Below are 21,496 nucleotides of genomic sequence, written 5' to 3'. Positions count from 1 at the left end.
CATTATATAAATATATTAGGATACAATTCTAACAATATAAAATAAAGTGAAGTGATAACTGAACTGTGAAATGAAAAGTATACATATTTAGATAATAAAAAAAGATTGACTTAAAGGTCTTAGTTACCAGGTCATAAAATCCCAAAAAAAAAAAATCAAACACTCACAGAACCACAGAACATTTTACTCCTCCAACGAGCTTACATTGCGTTTAATTTTATTATTAAATATTTTGAACTTTTAAAGTCGAATGGTGAAACTGAAAACTATAGAATATAGTAAAGTGTAAGACAAAGATGGAATTGGTAAGTAAATGCTTTCATAATTTGATAATTCAATAATGGACTTCTATTGATAAAATTACTGTCAATATCATAGGAGTTCATAACCTATCCGAAAGTGGTTTTTAATTATAATATTATGTATGATGCAGAAACATATTAAATATTTTTATGGCCTGCTCGACTTTATAACTAGTTATGGAAATAAGGCAGCAGAAACACTTGTCATTACAATTTACAAGTGAGGCATGAGTAACTCTGGAACAGTCACTCCTCGATATTATGTAGATGAAGAGTTACTATGTTCGAAAGATGAAAATAGGGTGTTTCCGGAGAAAATTACGATGGATTATCTAAAAGTCATTCATTCATCCATGTCATTAAAAAAATACATATTATTATGAACCAAATCAGGTCCAAATGATCCTTAAATTTTTGCATTAAACATGATATAATAATATCTTTTTTGAAAATAGATTCGGTCGGGTGTTAGTAGTCCTGAAATACACACAGTTTTTGCTATTTATTATTATTATTATTCATTTGGAACTCTGAATGGCCAAAACAAACAATGATTTATTTCTGTGACATTTTTAAAATTCATGCATATGGAGTATCATTGACATATATTTTAATTGAGATTTGTTTTATGCAATGCAATGTTGATGATATATTTATAATATATATTAGGTATATTTACATTAGATTAAGCCCAAATTACCATCTGTGTATATGGAGACACTGCTCGGAAATATAGATATCTATATATGGATATATATCTCTTGTGTGGAGATATACAACTCCTTCCCTTTATATATATCCCTGAGTGGATATTCACTTTAACAAAATTGAGATTCAACACTTGAAGACTTAATTAAGAGTCCAAATTGAGGCTGAATTTTCACAAAACATTAATGTGTTAATAATATTTACACATATCTTTATAAGTACTCCACACAATTCACTATGAAATCACATATTTGTATGATTTTTAAGCAGGAAAGTATATTATTTGCAATATTATTATTCAACAATTCCCACTGTATATATTTTCAAACTGTACTTATAAAATATAATCTATATATATAAAAATGAATTGCTATACGTTAATCTCGCTCGAAAACTCGAGATCGGCTGGACCGTTTTGGCTAATTTTGGTCTTGAAATAATCGTGGAAGTCCAGAGAAGGTTTAAAAGGTTGAATAAATATGAAAATACTCTGAATTAAATAAAAACAACAATTTTGATTTTCCTTTGTGTGTGTCCCCCGTTGTTCAGAAATCAAATAAAAATAAAAGTTTAAAATGAATAACTAATTAGAATTATTATATCTTTCTAACTTTCTCAGAAGATTAAGAATAAACTTCCTTAAAACACGGATAAATAACACTTAAAAAGGATTCCTTTTGTTTGTTTTAAGTTTATATTATACAAAAGTTTAGGTCTTTTTTTACCGATTGAGGCAGTACGAAGTCTACCGGGTCAGCTAGTAATTATATAATATTAAGATCCATTGACATTAGTATATTTTATTGTAAATAAAATAAAATTCCTGTTTTGAGATATAGTGTAATTATGCATGTTATATTATCTACAAATGCCTTTAAAATCATTATGTCAGACTAGCTCTTACTCCCGACTTTGTCCGCATGGAATAGTTTTAGGAATAGGCAGCATTTTAATTTTTTATTATACTTTGCAAATTGATACAGCGGATATCCCTTGGCATTGTGAACAGGCTCTTTAATAGTATTTCCCTACAAACTTTAATATCCTATTTTGTCCCCATGTAGGTCAAAGTTTAAAAAATGCTTGAATAAATGTTTATAAATTACTACTTATCAAGTTCCTAAATATAAGTTTATGGTTTATCTCCAAAAATGAAAAATTCCCATACAAACTTCCATCACCGTTCAACCCCTCTATTTATTTTTTTGCAATAAAAAATAGACTATGCCTTCATGTCATCAAAATCAGTTCAGTGGGATAGGTGTGAAAGGGTAACAAACAAACTCACATTCACATTTATAATATTAGTAGGGATAAGTAGACACTTAGATCAAACCTTGTAATATGGTATAGACATGACTGTTTTTTTTTATGGAATAGGAGGACAAACAAGCGTATGGGTCACCTGTTGTTAAGTGATCACTGCCGCCCACAATCTCTTGCAACACCAGAGGAATCACAGGAGCGTTGCCGGCCTTGAAGGAAGGAGTATGCTGTTGCCCAATAATTGCTTAAACTTCTATAAAAAAGTAGGTAGCTTAATTAAAAACTCATATTGGAAGGAAGAAATTATGTTGGTAATCTTCATTTTTTATAATCTCCTTCTAATTGCTGGATATCAAATTAGAGAAAATATTATCTTCAAACTTGAAAAAATATGATATTAATATCCAAACATCTTTAATTTGGAATTTAGCTGATTATACAAATATCTCAAATATTGAAGAAGAGGATAATAATATCTCTTCTAATATCTCTTAGCCCAAATTTGGAGATAAAAAATACTGTAGTCTATGATTATAATGCTACCACTCTTATTACATACCTTGTAATATGTAATACACCGTTTTCAAGACAACTTGGTGTTTCAAATCTAGGTAACAAGTTTTGAGATTTTCTGATAATTTAATTGATAGTTTCAGAGTGCGCCCCTGGTTCAGACTGGTGTGGCGATGGCGGTGGGGGGCAGTGCGGTGCCAGGTGAGTAGCTTCACCACTGATCCTCCTAATGACATCCTCCTGAGAGTGTGCTCGGCTGCTCTAACGGTCCCGCTCTGTGCTCGATGTTGCAGGCGCCGCAAGCATGTCGCAGGCCGAAGCAGCATCCCTCGTCCGCCCCGCGTCTGCGCCTGCCCGTGCCAGCCTGTCTGCCTCCCACGTGCTGTTAGTTGCCAACCCAATATCTACGATACATATATAGACTGCCAGAACACATCTAAATTATTGTACTTAAGTTTTTAAAAGAATTCCATAACATTAATTGAAGTAATGACATGCAGGTGTGAGGCAAGTGTAACGTGGTTGCGGGTTGGCAACAGCGCGCAAGGCATGAGACATAGCGTTCAGCGGTGTGGCGCGACACAGGCACGCAGTGTAGTGTAGAAGCTGTTGAATGTAGGGGAGAGTGTGGTCACAGTGATCCGTTCTGCTTTCTGTTTCAGACTAGATATAAGTTAGGTTCGGAGGGCTAGGGGAGCGCTCTCCGGTGCAGCCGCGCGACGCTACGCCCCTCACAATGTACATACTCATTATTATATTGTGACGTTTTGATGCTTGACTGAGACCTCGCTCGTGTAGCCACACATGGTGTACGAAAGGAGGTAGTGGGTGCTTCTTACAGAGTCACAATGTTGTTTCCACTCTTTATCTTAGAAATAATAATGCAGACCCCAATAAAATGGTTATCAGAATACCTGTATGGATTTTGATATTCAATAATTGTTTCAAGTATAATTTTTATAGCTATTTAATCTCTTTTAAATTGTCTAGAAAATGTATATACAATAAGTATAAACCTTGAAAGCACCTGAGTGTGGCAGGAAATGTATGCACGCATGAGTGTCGCCTGGGCACACGAGGCAGGCTGAGTGAGTGATCTCTACAGAACAGTTGGCTGCAGACCATACTAACCAGCACGTTCGGTCCGCAGGGCTTGCGGCGTCAGTTCCTGCGCCCGCGCCTGTGTACGACCTGCAGCAGGTGGGCGACGTGCATGCTGGTGAGTACCGTAGCGCAAATCAAATCAAATCAAAATCACTTTATTCATGTAGGCCAAGGAAATGACACTTATAAAGGTAAAAAAAAAAATTTTTCTTATTGAATCCACCACTTTGCCACTCTTTTAACTTAAGATTTACATTTTCATCGTTTTAGAAATCATTTCAATTATAATTTAGTATGTAAAGCGAAGCAGCAAACATACTGAAACGTCAAATAGTCAATGCCTTACACGAGTAAGTCAAAAAAGTAAATGTAAATTAATACAAAACAAAAGTTATTGAGTACAGTAGCTGCATCATGCACACACACCGTAAATAAATAAATGTATTATGTGAGAATTTTATAAGCGATTATAAATTAAGTAATATTGAATAATTTTTAAGAACCTGAAGCCTAGCCTGAGCCATTGCCTCCCTCAACCATATTTTAGGGAAGGGGACGACCCGTCCCATGTCGCCGCCGCTAGCCACCAGTGACAATACGAGAGGGTGGTAAGGTTGTTGACCGGCGGTATTATGTTTCAGGCGGCGGCGCCAGGTGGTCCGCACTGCCCGCCATCTTAGGAGGTGCTCTGCCTCGGCTGTCGAGCGACCAGGTGGAGGCGGTGGCGCGCGCCAAGAAGTACGCCATGGAGCAGAGCATCAAGATGGTGCTCATGAAGCAGACACTGGCGCACCAGCAGCAGCAGATGGCGTCGCAGCGGACGCAGGTGCAGCGACAGCAGGCGCTCGCGCTCATGTGCAGGTACCCTGAGAATGGTTAACATGACCACGTTAAGAATTCCCGATATTTGTTCACGAGCTACTTTTCGCAAAACAGTCCTGGGCTCAAGCTCTGTTAAGCCCGGACTGTTAGTTGGACTTCTGGCAGTTGGCACCAGTGCGAGTTGTTCATCTTCACACACAACACTTTGAATAGCAGGTGTGTACAGTTTACAGGTTATTTATGTGTTTAAAAAATATCTACCTATCCACACCTTCACTAAATGCGCAAAACCAATTTGGTTTTCGGTCATTTCGATCTACTCTGGATGCAGTACTTGAGGTTACTAAATATATTACTAGTACCCTAGATAGTGGCAATAAATGCATAGGCGTTTTCCTAGATCTGCAAAAAGCATTCGATACAGTCTCAATTCCTATCTTACTCAATAGACTTTCCAATTTGGGAATTAGAGGAATAGCTTTGGACTGGTTCAAACATTATCTTATTGGCAGACAGCAGTGTATAAATATAGCCGATCTTACTAGTGATATTATCACCATTGACTATGGAGTTCCCCAGGGAAGTGTTTTGGGCCCTACACTATTCCTAGCTTACATCAACCCTCTTTGTAAGATTTCTCCCACGTCAGGACGTATCGTTTGCTTTGGCGATGATACTGTGGTTTTATTTCATGTAAATCAGTTGGATGACGTGAAATCGTTAGTTGAAGAAGGATTGAGCCAAATCACGTCTTGACTGGAAAATAGTTTACTAACTGTCAATACCGCTAAGACTAAATATATGTGCTTCAATATCTCCAACAGAAATAATCCTGACGGACAATTTACTCTCCCAATACACACGTATCCTTGTAACCGGAAAAAACAATCGATGTTATTGTAAATGTAACATCCTAGCCAAAGAGAAAACCATAAAATACCTTGATGTTACGCTAGAAGAACACCTTAATTGGACGGCCCACATTTATAATACAAAAAATAAAATAAAACGTCTCATTCCATTATTTAGAAATCTAAGAGACCTTGCCCCAGTCGAGACAACTACGATGGTGTATAAATCTCTCTGTGTTCCAATCATGACCTATGGCATTTGTGCATGGGGTGGAGCTGGCAAAACGTTTATGCTTCAGTTAGAGCGCACAGCTACTAAAAACAATTTTCGATAAACCCTTTAGGTACCCAACCAGCCAATTACATCAAGAGAGTAAACTTCTTAGTGTCCGTGAGCAATATATTTAAGGAATAATTTCAAGATTTCATGTAAAAAGTAATATAAACTCTAATGATAATAACAGAATAACCACATTTCGTACCCGAATCACTAAAACAGGCTTTGCTCAGTCACAATATGAATTTAATTCGGCATACGCTTATAACTACTTAAGTAAATATAATAAAAATATAACTAAAATAAATAATCTGGCTAGTATACTACTAGCCATGATTTTAAAGATTTTTGTACTAAATTTTTATATTAAAATATTTTAACCATTTTAATACTAAAATACGACGATACAGAAAACGTTCTTAAAATTAAAACTTCATATTCAATTACTAACATTTATTTAATCTTGTGCACAGTTTGACATACAAACAAAGACTTAATAAAAAAAAAACAAACACACACACGCACACACTTACACACACACGCACACACACATACCTCTTTTTAGTGAGTTTGCTAATTATGTTTAATAATGTATAGCCTTTCGGAAGGACCTAGCCTCTGCAACTCAGGTTATCCTATCGCAGAGGGTAGGGCACAAAACATTTTGTACCATATATTATTACTTGAATAAATGATTACTATTATTAAATATTATTAATGATTTATTACTCCACTGATTACTTTATATTCACGCAATAGAAGTAGGAGTAATAGAGTTGAGCAGCTGAACGACAACAATGTTAGGGTCAGAAAAATATGTAGAAAATACCTTTAACCTGCGCCTCCCGGATATGAGGCGACATTCCCAGTCTGGGGCCACAATCACAAATAAATAAATATGATGAAAGCGATACATAGAGATTCCCCGACAGCAGGGTCGAGTCGATGAGTCTATAGCTGAAAAGATCTGAGCAAGTAGAGTTAGATGCATGTGTTTGTTTGTTTGGTTGTGCTGGTGGGTTGTAGTCTTCGCGGGTTGCAGGGTGTATGTGGGCTCCATATCGTTCGAGCTGAAGGAGGACACCATCCGGCAAGCGTTTCTGCCGTTCGGGCCCATAAAGTCCATCAACATGTCCTGGGACCCAGTCACCCAGAAACACAAGGGCTTCGCGTTCGTCGAGTACGAGATCCCCGAGGCGGCCCAACTCTCCCTGGAACAGATGAACGGCGTCATGCTGGGTGGACGGTGAGGTTCTACTTTTACTTTTTTTTTAAATGAAAATAAGGGACGAGACGAACAGAACGTTCAGCTGATGGTAATTGATACACCCTGCCCAGTACAATGCAGGGCCGCAGGATTCTTGAAAAGCCCAAAAATTCTGAGCGTCACTACAATTGCGCAATTGCAATTTATGGGCCACCAAGATGTTTAGTCTCATAGTAATTTCACTAGCTACGGCGCCCTTCAGACCGAAACCCAATAATATTTCCACATTACTGCTTCATGGCAGAAATAGGCGCCGTTGTGGTACCCATCATCTAGCCGGCAATCCGGCCGGCCCCTGTCCAATGGAGCCTCACACTGTTAAAATACTAAATCTACTCAGGAATATCACAATCTGTTCAATGATAAAGCAAATAACCAAGACAATGTTTACTTGTAATAATGAGTCCTCTTTTATTAGGATATAAATAAGTTACAAGCGTTAAGCAGGCAGGTTGCTCTTCGATTTAATACATTTTCCTTATAAATTACAAAGTGTTCCGTTATATTATCTCAGTAGTATCTCTAAATAACTGTGGAATGTAACTATTGGTACTGTAATATAATTTTACGATTCTGTATTAATTTGTTTGTTTCGTGACAGGAGAAAACTCATTTGTTTTCGTTACTCTTTATAATTTGTTCTGTGGGCGGTTAGGTAACTACTGACAGACTACATAAATAAAATTTGAAAAACAAAATTTTATGAACGATGCGGGATTCGAACCCACGTCCTCCGGCGTTCCGTGCCGGAGCTCTAACCAACTGAGCTAACCGTTCGAGTACCACCTGGTAATGATTAAAAACATAAAATATTGTTTAGATTTACAAGAACGACATCTCAAGTCAATTTCCTAATATGCAAATACTGGGGTTGAGCAGGTTATCAACTGTAAAGTAGATCATGTAGATGAAGCCACAACCTGAGAGTTGAACAAAGCAAACAGAATTTTAGAACAGTACTCGAACGGTTAGCTCAGTTGGTTAGAGCACCGGCACGGAACGCTGGAGGTCGTGTGTTCGAATCCCGCATCGTTCACAAAATTTTGTTTTTCAAATTTTATTTATGTATTAATCCTAGAAGTGAGAGATATCACTTTAAAAACATAACATATTCTTACTGACAGACTATAAAATAAATATACTAATATTTTCTTTTTGTTAAGGTTCAAATGTTCATATCACTCAAAAAATCTATACTAATATTATAAAGCTGCAGTTTTTGTTTGTTTGTTTGTTTGTTTGAACGCGCTAATCTCTGGTACTACTGGTCCGATTTGAATGATTCTTTCAGTGTTGGGTAGTCCATTTATCGAGGAAGGCTATAGGCTATATGTTTTTTTTTCAAAATTAGGGATCCGTAATAAAATTGCTATTTTGTAACACAAGGTGTAAAATCGAAAACCTATTTTTGCGTGCGCTGCAAAAACTATTGACAATAGAACAAAATGATGTATATGAAAATGTATATAAAATATGTACAGGCTATAATAGGCAATATTTTATTAATTATAAAACTATCGCGTGAATTATACTTTATATGCCAAAACAACGTTTGCCGGGTCAGCTAGTTCTTATCATATAATTTCCAATATCATTCCATATGGCTTTTAATTGGCCTTGTGTTTATTCATAGGGTTTAATGGTATTGTGTTTGTGGCTATAAGCTTCCAAATAACCTGAAACACTGCATAAGTAGAGGTTGGTTTGATATTGTAATGTCGTAGAAATGTTTCTTGTGCAGCAACATAAAAGTGGTGGGTCGACCTTCGAACATGCCGCAAGCACAGGCCGTCATCGACGAGATCCAGGAAGAAGCCAAGCAGTACAATCGCATTTATGTGGCGTCCGTTCACCCTGAACTCACCGAGGATGACATTAAAAAGTGAGTCTACACTTGTAGATACAATATGAAAAGAATGTATGGCGACCTATTTATTTATACTTTATCTTCTAAATTCTAATATATAAAATTCTCGTGTCCCGGTGCTTGTTTCCTTACCCCTCTGAAGCGGCTGAACCGATTTGTATGACATTTTGTGTGCATTTTGGGTAGGTCTGAGAATCACCCAACATCTCTTTTCCATATCTAAACCCATCCCTAAATATACTTAATTTGTTTTAGATTTTTTTTATTATTATTTTATTATGATTCAGAATTGAAAAATACACACAACTTAAAATTTTCGCCCTTCTACGATCAACAACTATTTGTGTATCACGATTTTTATATTATTTTGTTACATCCACAAATCCGCTATAGGGTTGCAAGATGACAATCGGATTAAATAATCGTATATTTGGTAGGTCTGAGAATCGTTTGCATATATTTTTTATACCCCAAAAATTTTTCGAGTCTCAATGTTTGCTGAGTCAGCTAGTTTATTTATATTATTACAAACTTATTTTACCGATAGTACATTTCAGTGCCCAGTGCTTGAAGCGTTCAGTCTTATATTGCCGATCAAAACCAGTTTCCCTCCAGAACAGTTGAGCAACTAGTACTAAACACAACAACTTATAACATACATTAAAAATTTTCAGCGTGTTTGAAGCATTTGGTCCTATCACATATTGCAAGCTGGCTTACGGTTCGTCTGCGCACAAACACAAGGGCTACGGGTTCATCGAGTACGCGACTCTACCCGCCGCGCTCGAAGCCATCGCTTCCATGAATCTGTTTGACCTGGGAGGTGAGGCCGATACACACAAATAAACACAAGGAATAAAATTAAATTAATAAAATTTTCTAGATTTAATATTAACCTTAAGGAAAAGTCCATGCTCTGCGAGCACCAGTACGGTTATATAATATGGAGGACAATTAAAAAGTAATTCGAAAAGAAACAGAACATTAAAAAACTGTTCATCTGCATTTCTGCATGTATAACAAGCCTTTCACCAAGTCTGACATGAGGCAGAAGGGCTCTTGTATTAAATTAATTACTTACTACACCTTACGATCTATAATATTGGCTTGATCTGGCTCCGTGTAGATTTTGAGGACCGCGTCCGTATATATGCGTGTGTCTGCAGGTCCCATAGTGGTAACGCAGAAACGGATCACCTCATGGGCTGCGTTCAAGCAGCAATTGACGACGTGCTTGCACGGATCCCCTCTGCTGAAATCTTAGTCTTGGGTGATTTCAACGGTCACAATTCCTACTGCCTCGGAGCACGTACCACAGACTACGCAGGGCGATCTGTGCATAATTTTGCATTGGCGTATGGTCTGTTAATTGTCCCAATTGGTTGAGTCGTCAACGCGCCTCCCGGATGTGGATAGCCACATGTCGTCCTTATTAGATCTTCTGCTGACTACACATCCCGATGGTTACTAGGTCTCTGTCGACGCCGGAACTGTCGGATCGTCCGACCATTGCCTGCTAAGAAGTGTAGTGCCTATCCGACGCCAACGTCGCAGAGCACCAGCAACCCGCCGCGTTTGGCAGTACAAGTCAGCAGATTGGGATAGGATGCGTTCCTTTTTGCATCCTACCCTTGGGGCAAGGTTTATTCCCCTTCGGATGATCCTAGAGCCTGCGCCGTTGCAGTAGCCGATGTGGTATTGATATGGATATTTTTATACCAAGCTCTGTAGTACCGACCGGTGGCAGATCACAGCCCTGGTTCGATGCGTCGCTGGGCTCAAAGGATCCAAACTGCAAAGTTCTGAAGAAGAAATATAACCGTGCCTTCAGATTTTTTAAGCAGCAAATCGCCCGTACGAAATCGAAGCACGTCGTCAAAATCGGCGAGCAGCTTCGCAAGTTCTGGTCATTGTCGAAAGCTGCTCTTGGTAAATTCCACCTGCCGCCGTTGCACACCCTGGCCCATACGGCAAAAGAGAAAGCCGATCTCCTGTGCGCTCTTTTTGCCTCCAACTCGACTCTTGACAAACACCGCCTGAAGTACAGTTCAGACAGAAAACTGTTAGGCGAGCTCTGTTTTCGTTGGCGTCAGGCATTCGAGCGGGCCGGATGGCATTTCTCCTGACTCATGGAAGTCGGCCCTTGTCCATCCGATCCAAAAACAAGGAGATAGTTTGGATCCGGAAAACTACAGGCCTATAGCTTTTACCTCCCTGCTCTCCAAAATCATGGAGAGCATAATTAACCGCCAGCTCTTGGTATACTTAGAGGGTCACCAATTGATCAAAGACCGACAGTACGGCTTTCGCCATGGTCGATCGGCGGGTGATCTTCTGGTATACCTAACACACAGCCTTAAATTGTGTATGGTATAAGGCGCTTCTCGCAAAACTTCCATCATTTGGGCTTCCCGAGAGCTTATGCAAGTGGACCTCCAGCTTCCTCACTGTGCGCAGCATTCAGGTCGTTATCGACGATCATTGCTCGAATGCCAAGACCGTGAACGTGAGGCACTCCAGAGTGCCCCAAGGCTGTCTGCTATCTCTCACACTGTTTCTTCTGCATATCAATGATATGTTGGACACCTCCAACATACATTGCTATGCAGACGACAGCACGGGCGATGCCATATACACGGGCCATGCAGGTCTCTCTTGGGAAATCGTCGACCAGTGCCGGGACAAACTTGTGTCTTCTATCGAGTCCTCTCTTGACAAGGTCGCGGAATGGGGTAAATTGAACCTTGTCCAATTTAACCCCCAGAGACTCAAGTTTGCGCGTTTACCATTAAACAACCCATTTGTCTTAAGCACCGCTCTTCGACAACACTTCCCTTACAGCGTCGTCTAGTATGGGAATTCTGGGTCTCGATATCTCGAGCGATTGCCGATTTCGCGGCAAATTGGCTTCGGCGGCAATACTTCAAGCCGGCCCACATTCTAAGCGCTGTACAAAGCGCAGCTCCGGCCACATATGGAGTATTGCTGTCATCTCTAGTCTGGCGCACCCCAGTATCAGCTCGATCCATTTGAACCCGGGCAACGCAGAGCAGCTCGAATTGTCGGGGAAACGGTGCTCTGTGAACGGCTGGATCACTTGGCGTTGCGTAAACATCGCTTTTTTGTGTCTCCTCTACCGCATTTATCATGGGGAGTGTTCCTAAGAGCTGTTTCACCTGATTCCTGCCGCCTTCGCACGACACGCTTCAAGTTAGGATATCATCCCCACCATCTGGATGTGTGGCGGTCCTCCACAGTGCGTTTTTCAAGGAGCTTTCTTCCACGTACTACAAAGCTGTGGAATGAACTTCCTTGTGCGGTGTTTTCGGGACGATACGACATGGGTACCTTCAAAAAAAGCGCGTACACCTTCCTTCAAGGCCGGAACGCTCCTGTGATTCCTCTGGTGTTTCAATAGAATATGGGCGACATTCATCACTTAACACCAGGTGACCCGTATGCTCGTTTTTCCTCTTTTTCCATAAAAAAAGAATTCCCCGGGTCCTTCATTTCCTACAGAATATTTCAGGTAAGAGAAAACGATTTTATGAAAATGCTGCAGGGGTGCGCCAAGGATCCGTGTTAGGACCTGTCTTATACAAACAGACCGACCACAAAATCCAGATGTTACCAAGTTATAGATGTCCAGTGTTATCCAACGATACTGCAGTCGATAGCCTCAAATATATGCCCGGTTCAAGCATCTCGAATTCTTCAGAACAGCCTTATTGAGATAGAGGATTAACTTGCTAAATGCTAGATTGCTGCCTCTGGGGTGTAACCAAATTTGTATAGTTCCACTCTGACTAGGAGTGGAAGATGAATGTATACATCTGGATTGCAGACTCACCTGGCAGAAACACATGAAAAAATGATAAGATCAATTTAAAGTATAGATGTCTTCAATGGGTGGTGGATAGACACTCATAGTTGTCAATTGATAACAAGATACTCATCTATAAAAAAAAAAACTAAAGTCAATTTGGACATACAGCATACAACTAGTGCTACAAACGTATTGATACAAAGGGTGTTGAACTAAATTGTGGGACAAATATTTGGTGACAGTGTTCGCAAATAAAGACTACATATATAACTTACTTTATTTTCAACTAATTTATGAAGTTTGCAGTGCCTGTAGCGTGAGTGTCTCGTGTGTGCAGGCCAGTACCTGCGCGTGGGGCGCGCCATCACGCCGCCTAATGCACTGCTGGGGCCAGCTAGCGCGGGCGCCATGCCTACCGCGGCTGCCGTGGCCGCTGCCGCTGCCACTGCCAAGATCCAGGCCATGGACGCCGTGGCCAGCAACGCCGTGGCGCTGGGCCTCACCAAGCTGTCGGCGCTGGGCGTGCCGCCCGCCGCCGCGCTGCCCACACTGGCGGCCGCACTTCCCGCTGCACTTCCCGCCGTGCTGCCCGCCGTGCTTCCCGCAGTGCTGCCAACGCTGCCCGCCGTCATCCCGCCGCCCGGCGTTGTCATTCCGCCGCCACCAGTCGCGCGGCCACCGCTCAACCAGGTGCGGACTTAACAACTCTCTCCCAAAAAAAAAAATTATTGAAGTAGGCGTTACTTTGCGGAAATCCCTAATTATATTTGTCTCTTTGTTATCAAAAAGTTACCAGATTTTGGCGAGACAACACGTCCTGAGGATGCCTCGTGTAGAGGCGAAACACGTGTTGAATGCTTAAAAACAAATATTGGCGGAAGTAACACTAAAGAAAACTTAAATCATTTGTATAACTCTCTCTCTAGTCGTTCCCTCGTGACTGAGGATCGTGGTCATCAACAAGTGGTCCACACTTATAGTGAACTATTAGTTTCCATCGGCTTCTGCCCATCGCGGACCTGACGATGGAGTTAAACCTGGAGTCTTTTATTTGGTCTGTCCATCTGGTAGGAAATCAAACTCGGGCTCGCTTGCCATTTGTGTTCCCAACTACGATCAATTTCTCTAGGCTTATGTGGCCAAATTAGAAAGAATTCGTGGGTGGCATATCGTGGACAGACGGGTTTTTATCTTGAGCTGTGAAAGGATTGACACATTGATTGCTTGGCCGTACAAGGTACTTAACAACTAACACTTCGATTTTAGTGACAAAGACCCTAACCCTATCTTAATGTAACTGACAGAGAGTTGAAAACACAAATCTCCTGTGCTGCAAATCATCTGTAAACTAAAACAAAGTATCTGTTCGCTTGACCTACAATCTAATGTCACTATGTAACTGAATATTTTATTGGTAAGACTAAATAGAAGAAGAAGAAAATAAAAAAATCCAAATACACTAGCCTACACACACATGGAATAATGAAAACAAATGTCTATAGGCAGGAGGTGTTCAGGGTCTATTCTCTGGGGTTTATTTTGCCGTTCCGACTCCTCAAGGTATTTGTACAAACCTCTAAAGTCAATCATATCCTTGGGGAGAGTCCTTGGTGACCTCAAAATATTTGCTATGGTAAGTTGCCACTTCTCCACACTCAACAATGTCTCTTCTATATACATACAACCCCTACTCAGCCTTGTCTGTGACACCATAATTAAACAGATGCTTGTAAAAAAATGCTGTGACCCATATTATTTTGTGTTATTTAACATGCGCTTGTGGTCTATGCATGGTAGAGTTTCTTTCGCCTGCCTGTGTCTACTCACCTTCATTCAGTATGTAGCTCCTTGGTGTGTTGCCTTATAACTAGAAGCTGGCCATCCAGACGGAAGGGGTACTATTTATTCAGATCCAATTTCTGTCATTACCGAGCCTCTCTCCTGACTAGTTTGTCAGCAGCATTGTTACCTCTTGAGCTGCTATGATGTTCGATCAACTGCATAGTTATTTCGTTACTGTTATCACATACCTCCATCAGGACAGTGACAGTTGCATATAATGTAGGACATGATAATGATGTTTTATACAGTTTATACGTTCTGTGTTGCTATCTGAAAGGATTTGGATGGAGTATTTATACCTTTCGTGTCAAAGTGGTTGTAGCCATTTCAATATTGCCTAAATATTCTACCTTGAAAGACAGTGCCATGAGCTCCGTGATGCAGATACGTTCCTGTTTAAATCTTCCAAGAACACTCCATATATTGTTCGAAAACTTATATTCGGTCGATATAATGATTTGAAATCCTGTCACTTAGCACCTACAGCATTATTCAGAACGTTCTAGTTTGTGGATAAACTGGTTCTTTAAAAGCATACAGCAACATATGTCTATAGCTACTAAAACAATTTTTTATTAATAGATTTATTAATTTTTAACCTATTTTATGACTGTGTATTGATTCTTCAAAGCATATGCACATCATTATCATGCATGCTTCAGGGTGAACCGCCGGTCGGGGCCAGCGGCGCCAGTGTCGTGCCCGCCGGTGCGGCGGCCGCAGTGGACAGCGGCGCCGAGGAGCAGCAGGCTCTGCAGCGCAAGCTGCTGGCCGCGTCGCCCGACACGCTGCAGCAGCAGGAGTCGCTGTCCATCTCGGGGCAGTCGGCGCGCCACCTGGTGATGCAGCGGCTCATGCGGCGCCGCGCGTCCCGCACCGTGCTGCTGCGCAACATGGTGTCGGCGCGCGACGTGGACGAGGCGCTGCACCACGAGATCCGCGACGAGTGTGCCAAGTGGGGCCGCGTGGCGCGAGTCGTGATCTACAACGAGCGGCAGAGCGAGCACGACGACCCGCTGCACGCGCATGTCAAGATCTTCGTGGAGTTCAACGAGCCGGAAGGTGAGCGGTGAAGTCAAGTCAAGTCAAAAATATTTTATTGGCATAAAAATCAAAAGATTGCTCGTCAATGACAATCACTAAATGAACAATTCAAATACATATTAATTACACAAAAGTTTAAACATATATATTTAAAAAAATGCAATCTAGTAAAACAATACAAGACAAGATAAGAACCATAAAATCCATAAAACAAAACAACTATAATACATATTCAATTCCACATTGTAATATCGTTCACGTAATCTTCAATACTGTAATAAGCCTTCGACATAAGTCTGCGTTTAATAAAAGATTTAAATTTATTTATTGATAATTCAGATACACTTTTTGGTAATTTATTGTAAAATATAATACTATTGCATGCAAAGAATTGTTTATTTTATAGTCTAGTAGGGGACACTATAAACTTGTAGTTATTTCTAGTGTTCCTATATCGTACTCACGTCCGCTCGTGTCGCGTCCACAGAGGCAAGCGCGGCGGCCGCAGCGCTCGAGGGCCGTTACTTCGGCGGGCGCACCGTGCGGGCCGCGCTCTACGACCAGGACCTGTTCGACCACGGCGACCTGTCGGCCTGACGCACACTCCACGCCGACCCGCGCCTCGCGTGATGACACACTACACTACCGACTTAGTTTTAAGATTAATATAATTATTGTATGTGATGAATGAAGTTTGATAAATTATAATACTTTATTGTGAACAAAATCTTTTTATTTCCGTACCTATACCTAGTCTTGCCCACATGTATATTTAATAAAAAAAAATAACGTGTTGCACTCCGGCAGAAGTGAAAACTTGAACATTAACTTGTGCTTTTTTGAATATTTTGAAATAGTTAGGGAATAATTTCGCACGAATTGCTTTATTTATCAGTACATAAATACAATATTAATTTATCAATTATCATACACAGAAATGAGAATTTATATTACATAAAAAATTTAACACTTCAGATCTATTACGCTTATTTTACATTAAAAAGTTTACGATATTTTCGATCAGGTCACGTATCCTAACGAAGACGAGTTTAACGTTAACTCATCCAAAAAGTACTCAACGCCGCTACAGAAGTTTTCATTTCAAAAATCAATATAATAATTTCGATGTCAACCACTCCAAGAACCTTGCTAACGATATCCATTATGTAGTTATTATAGTTTTACGCAGCGGCCATCTTGGATTTCACAAATAATCACATTCTAGCTAAATTTCGAGGCGTTAATCCCTGATCCTCCATACCTTAAAAAAATGGAAAAAACATGTTATTATTGAGACAACTAGTGTTAAGACCAGTTTTGCAATGCGACAGTTCACGAAACAATCGGAACATGTTTATAACCTTATGAATGAAAAACTCGAGATTCATACTCTTAATAAAGTGGAATGTAGACGAAGTTTAACCACATGGTTGAGATCTATGAATTATGTTTTAATGGAAGTGCTATTTAACAACACGGAGTAAACTTTAGGTATACCTTGTTAATAATTAGTGTTTTACGAAACAATCACACACATCAAACCACGCACACACATGCACATACACGGACACACTGCGTATAATATTTTTCTTTTGTTATATTATATTTTTATAGACTACTAGCTGACCCAGCAAACGTTGTATTGCCGATATTAAAATCGCGATACAAAAGTAACTGTTGATCGTAGATGGGTGAAAATTTGAAGTTGTATGTATTTTTTAATGCTGACTCATAATCAAACAAATTTAAAAAAAAATCGTGTGGACCACCCTTAACATTTAAGGAGATGAAAAATAGATGTTGTCCGATTCTCAGACCTACCCAATATGCACTCAAAATTTCATGAGAATCGGTCAAGCCGTTTCGGAGGAGTTCAAAGTTTAACACCATGACACGAGAATTTTATATATTAGATTTATATATTTGTGATCCCTAGTTTTTGGTACTGTTAATATTAATTGATACGGAAGAGTGTGGCCTTCTGGCGCAAGTGTTCCTCGCTTAATAGAAGGTCACATTCACTATTATGTTTGTACCATTTTTGTTACTCAAATAAATATTTTTTCATTTTTCATATTCATGTTTGTGTCTGGTGATCATTAAACAATAATAATTCCTTTATTTTAGGCTACAAGGCCCATAAAATAAATACCTTATGGTCTAACATACATATGATATATATAGCTTAAATATATACCACCATATCTTGCAATAGTCTTTAATAATTGTATTAGTCGTGGCGTGTTTCCTGACCTTCTGAAACATAGTAAAATTACACCAATATTTAAGTCGGGTTGCTCTTCTGACCCGAATAACTATCGTCCTGTGTCGGTTTTGCCGACCCTTAGTAAAAATTTTGAAAAAATAATTTTAAGCCAAATGCTTACTTACTTTAACTCTCATAAGTTACTTCATTTGAAACAATTTGGCTTTACTAGGGGACGTTCAACAACGGATGCAGGTGTTGAGCTAATCAAGAATATTTTTGATGCCTGGGAGGAATCGCAGAATGCACTTGGTATCTTCTGTGATTTATCTAAGGCTTTTGTTTGTGTTCAACATTCAACGCTGGTCAGGAAGCTATACCACTATGGCATAAAAGGAAATTGCGCTCGATCTTCTGACTTCGTATCTAAACAATAGAATTCAGAGGGTCGACGTGAATGGCAAGAAATCTCCTGGGACTCTTCTCAGTATGGGGATACCACAAGGGTCTATTCTTGGAGCGTTCCTCTTCTTTATCTATATAAATGATCTTCATAATCTCATAGAGAAAAAACATAAGGTAGTATTGTTTGCGGACGACACTTCACTGATTTTCAAAGTGAAAAGAAACCAAGCTATGTATGACGAAGTGAACGATATTTTATCTGAAATCGTGTACTGGTTTAGAGCTAATAACCTATTGTTAAATAGCAAGAAAACTAAATACATTAAATTTACCGTACCAAATGTCAAAAATGTAAATGCAAATGTTTTGTTAAACGGAGAGGTGATAGAACCGGTGGAATCTGCTATATTTCTTGGCATAACTCTAGATTCTAAATTACAATGGGGCCCCCATATTGAAGGATTGGCGAACAGACTTAGTTCTGCAGCATACGCGGTTAAAAAGATTAGACAATTAACTGCCAGATTCAGCGCGACTAGTATACTTTAGTTATTTCCATAGTATTATGTCCATAGCTATTGCTATGGTTGCCCCATAGCAATAGCTATGGGGCAATATATACGATATTAATACAATATTTGTGCTGCAGAAGAGGGCTATTCGCGCTATTTATAACCTAGGACCTAAAGAATCATTGAGAGCAAAATTTAAAGAAATTAACATATTGACTGTTGCTTCTCAATATATTCTTGATAATGTAATGTATGTTCATAGGCACATAAGTGAATTTGCCAGAAACTGTCATAACCATAATGTTAACACCAGGAACAGACATAAACTTATGATGCCTACTACTCGGCTAAGTCGAGTTAGTAAGTCTTTTTTGGGGCGATGTATATCCTTTTACAACAAGATCCCAGAAAATGTTCAAAACAAAAGTATAACGTTATTCAAAAGAATTGTTAAAAAACGTTTGTTTGGTAAAGGTTACTATAACATAAATGACTTTCTTAATAATACCACAGATTGGGAATGGAGTGACCGCCCTCAGGCTATTAAATAATAAGTTTAATTGTACAATATAACTTTGTAAACATATTTATTCGATGAAAAAAAAAGCCCGCTGAGTTTGTTGCGCCCATTCTTCTCAGGTCTGAGGCATTCATTTTGGAATGGGTGGTAGTTTTTGACTTTCAATAAGTGATGTCACATCCTATTTTGAATAAAAATATTTGAATTTGAAATCTACGTCACATTTTCGCGGCGATGTGAGGCGCGGGGTTCGGTAGTTTCCGGCGGTCGGCGACGTCCGCGATACTTGCGAAACACGACCTCCTTCGGCCACAGCTGCACATCCAGGAAGGTCAATATATGTTCTGTCGGGACGCGAACCACAAAAGAGTTGAAGTCCACTGCGTGATGCGTCACCAACTTTTCGACCCCCAACCGGAACCTTTTCTGTACTGAACAATGTTGGAGGCCTTGGTGGTGTGGTGAAAGCGAGAGACGTGGATATACGTCGCTGGGATTACGGGACGCAGGAGCTGGTTCTGTCCTATAGGTGCTGTGCCACATTGGTTGTAACTAGGAGGCCTCCTCTTCTTCCGCTCCACCTTATTGAAGCCATCCTTGTCGGTCTGACCCTTCGACACAGTTCTACAAGCGGGTTGGTTGCGGGCGTGCCCGCTTCCACTTTCTGTCCTCAGCATTGTCCGCTTTCTGGGTTGCTGGCGGATGGCAGCAACATAGTCATGTTGAGGTGTTGACGTAACGACAGCAGGCGACACCTCTGAGAGGGGAGGAGGTGAGGAACGGGGAATCATAGTTTCTAGTAAATTCGCTTATGTGCCTATGTACATAAATATCATTAATGTAACGACAATAAGGTAGGGGAACGGTCTAAGAATAGACCCTTAAGTTACCCCCATACTAAAGGAGTACCTACCCAGAGACATCCTGCCATTCTCATCTACCTTCTGAATATTATTGTATAAATTTGAAACCAGAAGTTCGAGCGCAGGCTTCTTTTTTGCCATAGTGACATGGTTTACTGACTAGAGTTCAATGTTGACCACAATCAAAGCCTTAGATAAACACAGAATATGCGTACCCAGTGCATTCTGTGATTCCCCTAGGCCTTAAAAATATTTTTCATGAGTTCAATCCGTACCTAATTGATTGTCTCCTAGTAAAGCTAAACTGTTCATTTGGTGTAACTTATGAGAGTTAAAGTGTAGGCATTTGGTTTAAAATTTTTATTTTTTTCTTAAATTTTCGTTTATTTTAGTTTATTTCAGAAGTTCAGGAAACACACCATTTTTAATACAACTAAAGACTATTCTAAAACCTCAAAAATAGTCTGAAGACGAAGGTTTTCAACCAGTATGTGTTGCCAGTGATATCTTACGGTACGCAGACGTGGTCGCTAACTATGGGCCTTATGAGAAAGCTCATGGTCGCTCAGAGGGTAATGGAGAGGGCTATGCTAAGAGTTTCCTTGCGAGATCGAATCAGAAATGAGGAAATCCGTAGGAGAACCAAAGCTACTGACATAGCCCAAATGATTGCGAAACAGAAGTGGCAGTGGGCAGAGCACATAGTTCGAGGGACAGATGGCCGTTGGGGCAGTAAAGTCCTCGAATGGCGACCACGTACCGGAAGACGCAGTGTTGGTAGGCCCCCCACAAGATGGACCGACGATCTGGTGAAGATCGCCGGAAAACGTTGAATGAGGGCAGCGCAGGACCGATCGTCATGGAGATCTTTCGGTAGGTCTTTGTCTAGTAGTGGTCGTCTTCCGGCTGATGATGATGATGAAAAACTATTGAAAGATATCGTGCTATGACATCAATTATCGAACTTATCATATATAACAATGAAATGAGATACTCTCATTCCAGCGTTCGGCGAGTTAACAAGGGTCGATTTCAACAGGATTTCACATTAACAATTAATCCGGTCGTTCAGTCGAGAATTCAGCGGGAGCCGATTCCTCTTCAAGTCGAAGTTTTCTCTACGGAAGTGATTGAACGAAAAATGTACGTTGGGTTCATCCGCCGTATCCATTCCATACACAGCATCATTATTGCGAGCTGTTTCTGTGGCGTTAAGTCCACGCTCTAGCGTGAAAAAAAAGATAATACGAGTTCTAACTCGTATTATCTTTTTTTTTAGAGTCGAATGAAAAAATAATTGA

The 21,496-nt window shown here is 40.0% G+C and overlaps 1 protein-coding gene across 3 annotated transcripts; it reads left to right on the top strand.

Moving 5' to 3' along the window:
• The first annotated feature begins 155 nt into the window (after positions 1-155).
• Positions 156-16,416, top strand: LOC126975560 (poly(U)-binding-splicing factor half pint). 3 transcript variants are annotated; one of them, XM_050823496.1, is made up of 11 exons: positions 156-305; positions 2,927-2,990; positions 3,083-3,527; positions 3,940-4,008; positions 4,535-4,754; positions 6,886-7,089; positions 8,852-8,992; positions 9,652-9,800; positions 13,141-13,493; positions 15,308-15,707; positions 16,177-16,416. In XM_050823496.1, exons 5-11 carry the CDS (start codon positions 4,639-4,641, stop codon positions 16,284-16,286), a joined length of 1,473 nt encoding a protein of 490 aa, XP_050679453.1. In that variant the 5' UTR covers positions 156-305; positions 2,927-2,990; positions 3,083-3,527; positions 3,940-4,008; positions 4,535-4,638; the 3' UTR covers positions 16,287-16,416. The 3 variants fall into 3 exon arrangements, with proteins under 3 accessions (XP_050679453.1, XP_050679454.1, XP_050679452.1); XM_050823497.1 differs by having other exon boundaries at positions 3,083-3,610; XM_050823495.1 differs by lacking the exon at positions 3,083-3,527.
• Positions 16,417-21,496: the final 5,080 nt, after the last annotated feature.

The sequence above is a fragment of the Leptidea sinapis genome, chromosome 36, assembly GCF_905404315.1.
Source record: "Leptidea sinapis chromosome 36, ilLepSina1.1, whole genome shotgun sequence".
Classification (NCBI taxonomy): Eukaryota; Metazoa; Arthropoda; class Insecta; order Lepidoptera; family Pieridae; genus Leptidea; species Leptidea sinapis.
This window is presented reverse-complemented; position numbering and strand designations above follow the sequence as displayed.

Bases quoted from the DNA above. Each gene is read 5' to 3' on its own strand.
- LOC126975560 (XM_050823495.1), top strand. The intron at 4,755-6,885 runs GTACCCTGAGAA...CGCGGGTTGCAG, and splicing joins GCGCTCGCGCTCATGTGCAG to GGTGTATGTGGGCTCCATAT. The intron at 8,993-9,651 runs GTGAGTCTACAC...AAAAATTTTCAG, and splicing joins ACCGAGGATGACATTAAAAA to CGTGTTTGAAGCATTTGGTC.